General features: G+C 37.8%; 1 protein-coding gene across 1 annotated transcript in view; it reads left to right on the top strand.

The window, feature by feature from the left end:
- The first annotated feature begins 2,040 nt into the window (after nucleotides 1–2,040).
- The window catches only part of ccdc69 (coiled-coil domain containing 69), a 32,593-nt gene continuing 20,147 nt past the window's right edge, over nucleotides 2,041–14,486 (top strand). Inside the window, exon 1 of the mRNA XM_034114124.1 lies at nucleotides 2,041–2,173. Within this exon, the coding sequence (XP_033970015.1) occupies nucleotides 2,153–2,173 (21 nt within the window). The 5' untranslated portion in view covers nucleotides 2,041–2,152. The remainder of the gene's footprint in view (nucleotides 2,174–14,486) is intronic.

Raw genomic sequence — 14,486 nt, forward strand, 5'->3', positions numbered from 1 at the left:
CATTGAGAAACACCCATTGACTAAAGAAAATCCGGCAGAGTTTAATTGGAAAATAAATGTGCAGTTTTTTACATAAACTACAGAATAAATGTTAATAGAAATTAAGAATTGTACTTTTTAATTAGTTAACTTAGGTTTGTTTGTTTTTGTCCGTAAAACAAATATAAAACACACTTAATAATCTGTTTTAATAATCTGTTCTGTATTCATGTACTTATTAAACCTTATTTTATATAACTATATTATAATACTACTACTATATTTCTTTTGATTTGTATTACTTTGATTAATTTATATGTAATATTTGTATGTTTAAAAAAAAAAAAAATGTTGGATTTTAAAGCCATGAAGTGTCCTGAAAGGTGGGGTAGGTAATTTTGGAGAAACCAGGGTTGCATTCGAATAGTCCATTTAGCTTAGGAACCTTCCTAACGGAGTGAAATGACCCGGAAGTCCCTCAGTGGCAGCCATGATAAGTGCCGTTCGAATTCTCTAAATTAAAAGGAAAGGAGGTTTCAAACTTCCTTTATAACCTCCTTTAGCCTAGGAACCACTGGACCTCCCTCACCGAAAGGAGAGGAGAAAATGCTGCCCCACAATGCCTTGCGGCCGCAGCATTTGCCGTCACACAACAGTCGGCCGTTCACGGAAACAACCGATTATGAACGAGAAATGATATCGGTATAAAGTTACGGTGCTTATTAAGCAATTTAAAACGTATGTGGTAAGTTGCCAAAGTGCTTTGTTTTGAACGTTCATCAGTATTATAATCAAAAAGAGAAATATGAACGTTAGTTTTTACTGAAATGATCAAATAAAGTCAACATTTCACAGTCTTTACTGAGCTGTGTGGGGTTTGTTCAACTTTTAAAAGATGTTTGAATGGTGATATACACAGTGATAGATGTTAAGGACTAACGTTTATAATAAATACATTTGTATTGATTTGAAGATCTTTTCATACAATCATACGTATTGGGATCATTTGTATTAATGTGGACCGGAGGGAGAGGGTGACGAGCATAAGTTTCACTTTCCTTTTTTATTTCAATTCCAACTTTGGTCATGAAGAATATGTTTCTCTGTTGTCCCCGTTCATAAAGCATAACAGCATCAGAGCACGGTGCAGAGTCTCTAGATGAGTTTACAGTAGTCCCTCGTTCTTATTAAACATCCATGTTGTAGTCCGCTGTATAGAAAACTGTAGTTTCCATAGTTTCCTCACAGCAGCAGGCGCACATTTATGACCTCCGCTGGCGCATCATAAACACGTCGGATAGTGAAAGTGCAGTCGGATTCTCTAAAGTGCCGCAGTCTCTTCTCCTAAATCCTTTTGAATTCTCCTATCCACTATCCCTTAACCCCATGACGTTCACTCCGAGGTCAAGGAATAGACGATAGGGTTAGAACTTAGGAGCTGTTTTTTTTGGAGTATTCGAACGCAACCCAGCTCGAGATCGCTAGAAATTGAAAATACACAGCCGGAACAAATCTGCCACTTCCTTATAGAGCCCCTCCTCCAACACACACGAACGCGCACATGACCAATGAGGGCACGAGATAAGTTTGTGCACAGATGGAAGGCTGACAGGCAGGTAGGCCATCCAGTTATTTTAGCCGGGCCGGCTCAGATGATTGGTCGTGCTTTTTACAGTACTACGGCTTCCACAGATGACATTTTTTAATGTATCTGTTGTCAAAGCACTTCAGATATTCATTGCTATCAGGATGTTAAGAGCATTCCATGGAATATAACAACAAGTGTATCTCGAGCCGGTTTCCAAAATGTACCTACCCCACCTTTAACACAGTTGTATGTATCTTGTATTAATTTAATTTAACACATTTCATTTAGTTATTTATTATAAAGAAATTATGTTAAAAACATTTTTGTTTGTTTTTTATTAATTGAATTCCCATGTATTCCCTTTTATTTTGTTATTATAACATTTGAATTGTATTAAAATGTTTTACTTTACTTTTTTCACATTAGATTAACAAAGCTACGAAGTGTCCCTGAAGGCAGCACAAATAAGCCCCGCCTTTTGCGGTGCGTTCAGGGACGTTTGTTTTTTTTCCGTGTTTGAAAGTTGTCAACAGAAGAAGCGGAGCTGCTTCTAACCGACAGCTCGGAGGACCGGGAGGAGGAGGAATGGGCTGCAGCCACAGCACGGTGAGCGAAAACCCTGCACAAACACCACTAAAACCCGGGTAAAAAACACTCAAAGTCCCGGTAAAAGTTCACTTTGTTCCGGAGGAGGGGAGGTGATTAGCAGGCAGCAGCAGGACACACAACGTGCCGGGAATAACCTCCAAGGACCATTACAAGTGCACTTAATTCCTTTTATTTTGGATTTATTTATGGCTTCTTTTTTTATTTTGTGCTAGTAGGAGAAAGAAATTGCAGTAAAAACACCGAGGACGTTTCTCCTTCCTTTTCTGAACATCTGTTTCCAATCTGGCATCGTGTTTGAATATTTTCCCACGGTGCTTTGAGAAAGATGGACACACTTGATGTATTTAAAAAGTGCTACACTATGATGCACTTTATAACACGTTTACCACTCCTTCTGTATCCCTAAAACAGACCTCTTTTGATACATGTGTTTTGAACAGTTTGCAGTGATTTATACACACTTAAATGCACCTTTTTGATTTTTTAAACTCATTTGAAAAGATCCTACTATGACCACTTTCTGTCAAATGCTTCCACTTCAAACTAAATTATTTTATGAGTTTAATGACACATTTTTATCTCAAAAACAATGAGTGAATGCAGTCATTTTGTTTTAAATTGATTAAAAAAGCGTTTCACAATATCTCATTTTTTTTTATTTGCTTAATTATTATTTATTTCATTTTTTTTAATGTTTTTTCTATTTAATTTATTTCTAATTTAAACACTTAATGTATTTACCTTTTATTTATGTTAGGCTGAGACTGAAACTGAAACTATCAATACTTTGCAAAATAATAAAAATAATATTTTTGTATATTGTAATATTTTAATTTTAATTTTTAAGTAATAATTCATTGTATTTATTTATTTCATTTATTTAAAACAAAATCATATTAATTCAAAATAGTTTAAATGAATGTATCTAAAACAAAATGTTCTTCATTATTTTCCCTTTGCATTTCCCCCATATTTTATTCCAGTTTACCATCATTTGATATGAGTTGTCATTTTATAAATGTAAAGAAATATATGTTGCTTTATCGCTTTAATCACGCCTGTGATACTCATATAAGACCCTCAAAGTGAGTTAACCCTAACCCTCAAAGTGAGTTAACCCTAACCCTCAAAGTGAGTTAACCCTAACCCTCAAAGTGAGTTAACCCTAACCCTGCTCAACAGAGAGTTCAATATACTGTGAATCAAATCTAGTTTTGTAGTTGTTGCAGTATTTTTGCTGTAGTTTTCAGTGTTTTGCTGTAGTTTGTGTAGTGTGTTGCTGTAGTTTGTGTAGTGTGTTGCTGTAGTTTGTGTAGTGTGTTGCTGTAGTTTGTGTAGTGTGTTGCCGTAGTTTGTAAAGTGTTTGCTGTAGTTTGTGTAGTGTGTTGCCGTAGTTTGTGTAGTGTGTTGCTGTAGTTTGTAAAGTGTTTGCTGTAGTTTGTGTAGTGTGTTGCCGTAGTTTGTGTAGTGTGTTGCTGTAGTTTGTAAAGTGTTTGCTGTAGTTTGTGTAGTGTGTTGCTGTAGTTTGTGTAGTGTGTTGCTGTAGTTTGTGTAGTGTGTTGCTGTAGTTTGTGTAGTGTGTTGCTGTAGTTTGTGTAGTGTGTTGCCGTAGTTTGTAAAGTGTTTGCTGTAGTTTGTGTAGTGTGTTGCCGTAGTTTGTGTAGTGTGTTACTGTAGTTTGTAAAGTGTTTGCTGTAGTTTGTGTAGTGTGTTGCCGTAGTTTGTGTAGTGTGTTGCTGTAGTTTGTAAAGTGTTTGCTGTAGTTTGTGTAGTGTGTTGCTGTAGTTTGTAAAGTGTTTGCTGTAGTTTGTGTAGTGTGTTGCCGTAGTTTGTAAAGTGTTTGCTGTAGTTTGTAAAGTGTTTGCTGTAGTTTGTGTAGTGTGTTGCCGTAGTTTGTGTCGTGTGTTGCTGTAGTTTGTAAAGTGTTTGCCGTAGTTTGTGTAGTGTGTTGCTGTAGTTTGTAAAGTGTTTGCTGTAGTTTGTGTAGTGTGTTGCCGTAGTTTGTGTAGTGTGTTGCTGTAGTTTGTGTAGTGTGTTGCCGTAGTTTGTGTAGTGTGTTGCCGTAGTTTGTGTAGTGTGTTGCTGTAGTTTGTGTAGTGTGTTGCTGTAGTTTGTGTAGTGTGTTGCTGTAGTTTGTGTAGTGTGTTGCCGTAGTTTGTAAAGTGTTTGCTGTAGTTTGTGTAGTGTGTTGCTGTAGTTTGTAAAGTGTTTGTGTAGTGTGTTGCCGTAGTTTGTGTAGTGTGTTGCCGTAGTTTGTATAGTGTTTGCTGTAGTGTGTTGCTGTAGTTTGTGTAGTGTGTTGCCGTAGTTTGTAAAGTGTTTGCTGTAGTTTGTAAAGTGTTTGCTGTAGTTTGTAAAGTGTTTGCTGTAGTTTGTGTAGTGTGTTGCCGTAGTTTGTAAAGTGTTTGTGTAATGTGTTGCCGTAGTTTGTGTAGTGTGTTGCCGTAGTTTGTATAGTGTTTGCTGTAGTGTGTTGCTGTAGTTTGTGTAGTGTGTTGCCGTAGTTTGTAAAGTGTTTGCTGTAGTTTGTAAAGTGTTTGCTGTAGTTTGTAAAGTGTTTGCTGTAGTTTGTGTAGTGTGTTGCCGTAGTTTGTAAAGTGTTTGTGTAATGTGTTGCTGTAGTTTGTGTAGTGTGTTGCCGTAGTTTGTAAAGTGTTTGCTGTAGTTTGTAAAGTGTTTGCTGTAGTTTGTGTAGTGTGTTGCCGTAGTTTGTAAAGTGTTTGCTGTAGTTTGTGTAGTGTGTTGCCGTAGTTTGTGTAGTGTGTTACTGTAGTTTGTAAAGTGTTTGCTGTAGTTTGTGTAGTGTGTTGCCGTAGTTTGTGTAGTGTGTTGCTGTAGTTTGTAAAGTGTTTGCTGTAGTTTGTGTAGTGTGTTGCTGTAGTTTGTGTAGTGTGTTGCTGTAGTTTGTGTAGTGTGTTGCTGTAGTTTGTGTAGTGTGTTGCTGTAGTTTGTGTAGTGTGTTGCCGTAGTTTGTAAAGTGTTTGCTGTAGTTTGTGTAGTGTGTTGCCGTAGTTTGTGTAGTGTGTTACTGTAGTTTGTAAAGTGTTTGCTGTAGTTTGTGTAGTGTGTTGCCGTAGTTTGTGTAGTGTGTTGCTGTAGTTTGTAAAGTGTTTGCTGTAGTTTGTGTAGTGTGTTGCTGTAGTTTGTAAAGTGTTTGCTGTAGTTTGTGTAGTGTGTTGCCGTAGTTTGTAAAGTGTTTGCTGTAGTTTGTAAAGTGTTTGCTGTAGTTTGTGTAGTGTGTTGCCGTAGTTTGTGTCGTGTGTTGCTGTAGTTTGTAAAGTGTTTGCCGTAGTTTGTGTAGTGTGTTGCTGTAGTTTGTAAAGTGTTTGCTGTAGTTTGTGTAGTGTGTTGCCGTAGTTTGTGTAGTGTGTTGCTGTAGTTTGTGTAGTGTGTTGCCGTAGTTTGTGTAGTGTGTTGCCGTAGTTTGTGTAGTGTGTTGCTGTAGTTTGTGTAGTGTGTTGCTGTAGTTTGTGTAGTGTGTTGCTGTAGTTTGTGTAGTGTGTTGCCGTAGTTTGTAAAGTGTTTGCTGTAGTTTGTGTAGTGTGTTGCTGTAGTTTGTAAAGTGTTTGTGTAGTGTGTTGCCGTAGTTTGTGTAGTGTGTTGCCGTAGTTTGTATAGTGTTTGCTGTAGTGTGTTGCTGTAGTTTGTGTAGTGTGTTGCCGTAGTTTGTAAAGTGTTTGCTGTAGTTTGTAAAGTGTTTGCTGTAGTTTGTAAAGTGTTTGCTGTAGTTTGTGTAGTGTGTTGCCGTAGTTTGTAAAGTGTTTGTGTAATGTGTTGCCGTAGTTTGTGTAGTGTGTTGCCGTAGTTTGTATAGTGTTTGCTGTAGTGTGTTGCTGTAGTTTGTGTAGTGTGTTGCCGTAGTTTGTAAAGTGTTTGCTGTAGTTTGTAAAGTGTTTGCTGTAGTTTGTAAAGTGTTTGCTGTAGTTTGTGTAGTGTGTTGCCGTAGTTTGTAAAGTGTTTGTGTAATGTGTTGCTGTAGTTTGTGTAGTGTGTTGCCGTAGTTTGTAAAGTGTTTGCTGTAGTTTGTAAAGTGTTTGCTGTAGTTTGTGTAGTGTGTTGCCGTAGTTTGTAAAGTGTTTGCTGTAGTTTGTGTAGTGTGTTGCCGTAGTTTGTGTAGTGTGTTGCTGTAGTTTGTAAAGTGTTTGTGTAATGTGTTGCTGTAGTTTGTGTAGTGTGTTGCCGTAGTTTGTAAAGTGTTTGCTGTAGTTTGTAAAGTGTTTGCTGTAGTTTGTGTAGTGTGTTGCCGTAGTTTGTAAAGTGTTTGCTGTAGTTTGTAAAGTGTTTGCTGTAGTTTGTGTAGTGTTTGCTGTAGTTTGTGTAGTGTTTGCTGTAGTTTGTGTAGTGTGTTTGCTGTAGTTTGTAAAGTGTTTGCTGTAGTTTGTGTAGTGTGTTGCCGTAGTTTGTAAAGTGTTTGCTGTAGTTTGTAAAGTGTTCGCAGTAGTTTGTGTAGTGTTTGCTGTAGTTTGTGTAGTGTGTTGTCGTAGTTTGTGTAGTGTTTGCTGTAGTTTGTGTAGTGTGTTGCCGTAGTTTGTAAAGTGTTTGCTGTAGTTTGTAAAGTGTTTGCTGTAGTTTGTAAAGTGTTCGCAGTAGTTTGTGTAGTGTGTTGCCGTAGTTTGTAAAGTGTTTGCTGTAGTTTGTAAAGTGTTCGCAGTAGTTTGTGTAGTGTGTTGCCGTAGTTTGTAAAGTGTTTGCTGTAGTTTGTAAAGTGTTTGCTGTAGTTTGTAAAGTGTTCACAGTAGTTTGTGTAGTGTGTTGCCGTAGTTTGTGTAGTGTTTGATGTAGTTTTCAATGTTTTGCTGTATTATGTGTAGTGTGTTGCCGTAGTTTGTAAAGTGTTTGCTGTAGTTTGTGTAGTGTGTTGCCGTAGTTTGTAAAGTGTTTGCTGTAGTTTGTAAAGTGTTTGCTGTAGTTTGTGTAGTGTTTGATGTAGTTTTCAATGTTTTGCTGAGTTTGTGTAGTGTGTTGCCGTAGTTTGTGTAGTGTGTTGCTGTAGTTTGTAAAGTGTTTGCTGTAGTTTGTAAAGTGTTTGCTGTAGTTTGTGTAGTGTGTTGTCTGTAGGGTTGAATGAATGGTTCCCACAGAGGGTGATCGTTTGGCAGCTGTTGTCTCTCCGGTTATTGATAGAAAATGACGAAGCAGCGGAGGCTCCATGGGGGTCAGTAGTTTCCTATCCAAGGACCTCTGGGGAGGCTGTGGTTCTTAATAATTAAATACAATTATTATTGTAGCTACAATAATTGAATAAATGTAAATCTAACCTATGTTTTGCTGATATCAACATTTGTAAATCCTATATTCAGAATATTCTGACAGACCTTTCATCACTTCTTTTGGCTAGTGATGTAGGAACAATAATTAAACAGCAAGTGTCTGACGACTTTTACAACCTATTTTAAAATGACAAGCTACTTCATCCCAATACAAGGTCTGAGCTGAGCAATATCATCATTTTATATTGTGTAACATCAACTAACATTAAGAAATTAAAGTAACGTATGCTAACATAAATAACGAAACTTAAGTAACCAAAAGGTAACTCAGTGAAACCTTTAGTTATATTAAGAAAAGAAAGGTAACTTAAAGTAAGGGGGGGAAAAAACAGTACGTTAAGAAACAAAAGGGAACTTAATGAAACTTAAAGTCATATAAAGAAACAATATTTAACTTGAAGTAACGTAAAGTTTCAAAAACATTACGTTACTTATTCTTACCTAAAGTTTAATCAAGAAACGGTAAATGTAAAATAACTTGAGGAACAAAATCGTAACGTTACAAAAAGAAACAACGTCACCTATAAAATAACAAAAGGACAAGTAACGTAAAGAAACAAACTTAAAGTGACGTCATCGAAATAATGATCGACCGTATGTTGACTCTTTTATTGCAGCTCTCTTTTGAGTTATCTGTTTTTTGCTGTCATTCTCTCCATAAAGCCGGATGAAGCGTATTGAAAGGAATTCTGGGAACTGTAGTAAACCCTTAAGAGAAAGCATCGTTCATCACCTTCCTGCTGGAATAAATGGAGATGTTTGAAACCAGTTGAGAAACCAGTTGAGAAACCAGTTGTAGACGCTGTTGCATAAGCTGCAGTCCAGTGAAGCTTTTGATTATCTCAGAATAGAAACAGATTTATCGGCTCAGAGTCTGAGCTGCTGCTGCTGCAGATAAACAACACACTGATGGCTTCACTCGTCATTTCATGTAACCTCAAACTATCAGTCTGCAAATTATTTTAAAATTGAGGTAGTTTTTTTTTTTCATTAGCCGTATTTTTTTTATTTTGTTAAATAACATTAAAAAAAAATGTTCTTACTTGCAACCCCGCACTCATAGAAAAATATGTCAAAATGTCAAAAAAATATTGGTAAGAAAACCTGTAAAACAATTATTGAAAATATCCAATTATTATAAAAAATAAATGCCTGTAAAATAGGAATAAAATATCTGAATATTATTTTAAAAATGACTGAATAATATGAATAAAATATGTGAAAAATATCCAAATATTATTGCTCATACATTTGGAAAAATAAGCTGAAAAACTCTTAAAAATACAAAATTAAAATGAAAAATCCATCTGTAAAATATATTCAAATATAAAGATCAACTGATTAAAATCCTAATTTCCATTGCAGCACGAATGACGACCCGAATAAGTCTCTTATAACATCAACAAAATATATATATATAAAAGTTGCTGTCAGACCTTTAGGACTAAACACAACCCCCAGAGTCTTGGTGTCTGTGTATTTGAACCTGAGGACCTTCACAGTTTCTCGTGTTGCTGCAGGTCGTTTCTCACCTCCAGACCCTGCAGTTGTCTCTCCAACAGATGGTCTGTCGGGGGGGGGGGGGGAGCTCTCCATGCCTCCTTAAAGACCTGCACAAAGTTTATATCTGAGCCAAAAGATTGTTTAAAACACGAATACCTCAGTTAAAAACAGCAGTGTGAGGAAAGTGTTCCCAAAATATGAGTTGGCTGCAGTTAAAGGTTCAAACCTGAAAAGATTGAATGGAGTTCTGTCTGATCTTTTTAGGTCAGCTTCACTGTAGCTGAAACTGTTAACACATTAGTTTCCTTTTTAAAACCCCATCAAAGGAGGAACTACACTTTAGAAATGAGAACTTAAATTCCTTAGAAGGCTATGCAAATTAAATGACAGTTGTGTAGTTTACAACACACCAACAAAAAGGAACTTTGTTGGATTCTCTGAGCTCTGGGCTGCAACAATATATGCTTTTTGGGCTTTTCTCTTTCTGTAGTGTGTTCTGTTTTAGTGCATGTAAATGGTCTGCAAAGGCTTAAATCCATGTGTTCCCTTCAGAGAGAGTTTCTCTCCTGCACACTCCCACCCCCCCCCCCAATGCCTATAAGGACTCCTTTGTTTACTTCCTGAACATAGTGACATCACTACATAACACTTGCGCTTTATTAGCTAGCGTTCCAACACATTGTATGTGTTAAGGGGCGGGACATCTCTAAGCGGTTGACCAATCACAACAAAGCCAGATGGCTAACCAAAAGTTTAGATATTACCGGATTTTTGAAAGCAGAAATAAATATTTGTTTCGAGCTGCTTATTTGTAAATATGTGCTTCTTCTTCTACTATTCCTCTTCAGCTTGGTCATTTCATAGACAACAAATCTTTTTTTTTCTCCAACATAAAATTCCTGCAGTAGCATACGGCCTCATGTGATGTTTTCTGATCCTTCAGCCTCAAGTCCTTCTTGTGACTTTCTATTTGAATGTTATTTAGCTTTTCCAGTCACTCTTTGTCTGTGTTTCCATGGCAGAAAGTAAATATCACTTTGTTGTTCTTAAGTCTGCCAATGTGATGCATCTGCAGTGAGTAAACATGTATAAATGAATGATATATATTATATTTAAAATGTCAAAGAGAAAAGATGGGCCTCTGTATTTAAGAGCCTAAACGAAACAGCATCTTCTGACAGCCATGCATCAAAACTAATTTAAAATGTTGCTGTATTTGAGCACAGTATTTCTCCTCTGTCTTTGTGCAATAAGTCTGCAGCGTCATCAACAATACAAAACCCCCCCCCCCCCTGTTGAACACCGTTACTCAGAAACCACTTCCTGCAGCGAGCGGTTTCCGAACGGCGTTCATGAGAAATCTGACTGCAGCTGTTGCATCGTGAACTTTAAACAAAACATCCCCCGCTGTCCTCTGACAACATATCATACTATTGATCATTGATCAACAACACAGTGACATTGCTCGGGAAAATAACCTCTAAAATAAATCTCTAAATGTACTAAGTGATAGCTTATGTCATTTACTAAGTCCTTGTTTACACTTCAGAAAATACACCAAAACCTGCCTTTCTCTCATAACCTGAGCTTTAGGGAACTTGAATAAGCCTTTAAACAACGAATTGTAATAATCAGTTACATTAAAATAAATTAACTGAATGACACCAAGTTTAGTGCGTAGCTTTATTAATGGAAAATAGTTGTTTTAAATATCACATTGAATAACTATGATTTTACAAGTATTATCGTTTTGCTCCATGATGTTATGTTTGTTATTTGATAAAAACATTAGACTTTCTGACAATATTGTAGACATATTTATCACAAAAGAAAGTTTGAAATCAGACAATATCTTTCTGCGTACCGTTTCTTGCACGATAGACGTTAAAAACACAACAAAAACCTTTAAAAACCACCCTTTTTAACACAATTGTATCTATTTAAAGGAATACAGTGGGACACAGTTCTTTGCACTTTACTCATGCATCTTTCCATATACATATGGGTATAAAACTATCCCCAAAAATGCCCTAATTAGTAATATTTTCTAACATAAAGCGCTGCCATAATGTGTATTAGTTTATCTGTGAAAAAACACTAACATTTTCTCTGTTGAGGTCTTAAAAACATCTTTCAAAAGGTATGCGTTCTTCCTCCAGAAGAAGAGGCAGATTCAGTTTAAACGTGAGATATTTAACACGTTGAAGGGAAATTAAAGACTCTCCTCGTCTCCTCGTGTGAGTTTAACCTCCTTCAGGATATTTCTTCTCTAATATTCAAACACCCACATTTTATCATGTAGCTGAGACACTGCGAAAGAAACACGGCCATGTGTTCGAGCTTTGAGGTCAAAGTAATAAACGTCCTTGTAGGTTTCTTTTTATTCCACTTTATTTAGTTGTGATGTGGTTTTTCAGAGGAGGAAAACAGTCATTACTGTCGAACAGAAACATGTCTGGTCGAACAGTATGGTACATAAAAGGCTGCAGTAAAGAATATGTTTAATTAATTTAAAAGACATCTGAAGAAGAGACGTTTCCACCGTGTTTTTAACTTTCAACAGGCAGAAATCACACTTCTTCTCAGAGCTATTCAGTGTGACTTCCTTTTTCTAAGCATAGCATTACCAGAATGTCCATCCATTAATAATGGTCATACATTTACAAGAACAAACTCAGACATTTACAAGAACAAACTCAGACATTTACAAAAATAAATAAATGTTGATTTGATGAAAACCTTTTATTTAAAGGTCACCTATCATGCTATTTTTAGGCAATAGCATAGGTCTCGGATATATAAAAATATATAAAAAACATGTCTATGAAGTGTTTTGCTCAAAATACCAAACAGATCACCCATTCTAGCCATGCCTCATATCCCTCTATTTCACTTCCTGTTTCTAAAGTGCTGATTTGGGGTATAAAGCTTTAAGGTGGGGGGGGGTCTGAGCTCATGCGGGACCCGGCAGCTACTGTCTAAACTAAATACTGCCGTGATGAAACACCATATCATGGATTATCAAGGATTGTCTCTGAAACAGTATGGAGCTCAAAGGCTTTCTCTCTTGCCGGTTATACCACAAGGTGAGTTCCTTTTGATTTCCTGCTTCTTCACACACATGCTCTCCAGTACAGGTTAGCTCTGAGTGTTAGCGATGCTAATGTAAACACTGACCATATTACGTCCAAAACAGTCGGGCATTGTTTCTGATAGCAACGTTTCTGATAGGGCCGTGGGTCCACATTTCAGATATTACGTCATATCGGACGCAAATCTGGATCAGCTCCGTTGTTCCCCCGTTTTTAGAGATTTGGGTACGGAGGAAAAGAGAGAGGGTTTTATTTTCAGACGCTGCGTGAGTTCCCTGACACACCGGGGACACACCGGGGACACACCGGGGACACACCGGGGACACGCCGGGGACACGCCGGGGACACGCCGGGGACACGCCGGGGACACATGTTTATGTATGAAAGACATCAAAAAGTACATTTTGCATGATAGGTCCCCTTTAATATTCTCTCAGATTAAAGTCATTTTTGTAAATGACTTTAATCTGAAAGGAATATCTATGTGTTGTTTAAATTAATTAATTACTTTAATCTCAGAGCAGCGATATTTCTAGACAGATATAGTATGAGGGTGATACTGTGGCATATAAATATATATATATATATATATAAACATGACGCACGTGTACAAGATGGCGCCGCGGACGTAAACAACAACAACAACACGTCAGAGCTCTGTAAAAACAAAGCTGTCTCTGCCGTCTGACGCTCTATTTGACACCATTTTCATATTTCTGGAATAATTATACAGTTTTTGACGAACAGGCGAGGTCACAGCGCTAATGCTAACAAAAGTTCCATAGAGCAACATCATTTTGCGTTCAAGCTCTATTCAGTGAAAACAATTATTGGACATAGGTTAAGTATAACACTTTAAATAATGTAGTTCTTGGTGAGAATGAATCCAGATATTTCACAGCAATATAAACTGGATATTAAAGGAAATTATAACTTCCTCACAGAAACCAGTCTATGCTAACGGTGATCATATCTGCAGTAAAGTTAGTGAACGTTAGCTGTACTTTTTGGCTAAATAACTGCGATAATGACTAACAATTCACGTTAGCTATATGAATGCCTCCAGAACTACTTATATAGCTAGCTGGTAGGCTAGGTTAGCTAACATGATAGTTACTAAAATCACTCGGATACCTTTTTTTCCGGTCTTTTTCTGACATGATTTGAACGTGTTCGACTTGAAACCGATGCCAAAGGCCATGTTTACGGTTGTTTAGTCTAAAGCATCATCGTCTCAACAGGTGATTTCTGCTAACAGAAATATGGTTTTCTGGCATCACTTTAACATTTTACAGGAACATCTATGTTTTGGTAAGAGGGCCCGTTACCCAGTTTAGACAAAACCCTGTCAGAGAATATCAAAGATTTTACTGAAAATTTACAATTTTTATTTGAGTTTTTTATTTGAACATTGCCCTAGTTCCAAAAATGTAAATCCTTTTTTCTTGTTATACCTGTAATGACCCTAATACACCGAACACTGATAAAGTAAAATGATATTCTTCCTGTTTTGCTGGAGTTGCAGAGGTCAGAGGTCATCTCTAAACACTGAGACTGAGTCTGATAATAAAAGGTCTGAATCATTTCCGCTGCATGATGTCTGACCTTTGATTTAATCATTATGTTGATTTGTCAGGATTTTAATTGACTAATTTGTCCCAAAACAACTAAGATAGCATGTTTTAATCATCATGTTAGGAGTTCAAAAGATTAAAGGGCAAGCATCTAGCATAAAAAAGACCATTTAGATTTAGACAAAATGTTTAGTTTTAATCACATTTAATACATTTATATCCTTCATAATTGTCAAAGTCCTATAGTATTGGGTCATTACATTTTAGTACATTTGTAGTTACTATTAAAGGGGACCTATCATGCAAAATGCACTTTTTGATGTCTTCTATACATAAACATGTGTCCCCGGTGTGTCCCCGGTGTGTCCCCGGTGTGTCCCCGGTGTGTGTCCCCGGTGTGTCCCCGGTGTGTGTGTCCCCGGTGTGTGTCCCCGGTGTGTCCCCGGTGTGTGTGTCCCCGGTGTGTCCCCGGCGTGTCCCCGGTGTGTCCCCTGTGTGTCCCCGGTGTGTGTGTCCCCGGTGTGTCCCCGGTGTGTGTCCCCGGTGTGTCCCCGGTGTGTCCCCGGTGTGTCCCCGGTGTGTCCCCGGTGTGTGTGTCCCCGGTGTGTCCCCGGCGTGTCCCCGGTGTGTCCCCTGTGTGTCCCCGGTGTGTGTGTCCCCGGTGTGTCCCCGGTGTGTGTCCCCGGTGTGTCCCCGGTGTGTCCCCGGTGTGTCCCCGGCGTGTCCCCGGCGTGTCCCCGGCGTGTCCCCGGCGTGTCCCCGGTGTGTCAGGGAACTCACGCAGCGTCAGAAAAATAAAACCCTCTCTCTTTTCCTCCGTACCCAAATCTCTAAAAACGGGGGAACAACGGAGCTGATCCAGATTAGCGTC

The sequence above is a fragment of the Trematomus bernacchii genome, unplaced genomic scaffold (assembly GCF_902827165.1).
Source record: "Trematomus bernacchii unplaced genomic scaffold, fTreBer1.1, whole genome shotgun sequence".
Lineage (NCBI taxonomy): Eukaryota > Metazoa > Chordata > Actinopteri > Perciformes > Nototheniidae > Trematomus > Trematomus bernacchii.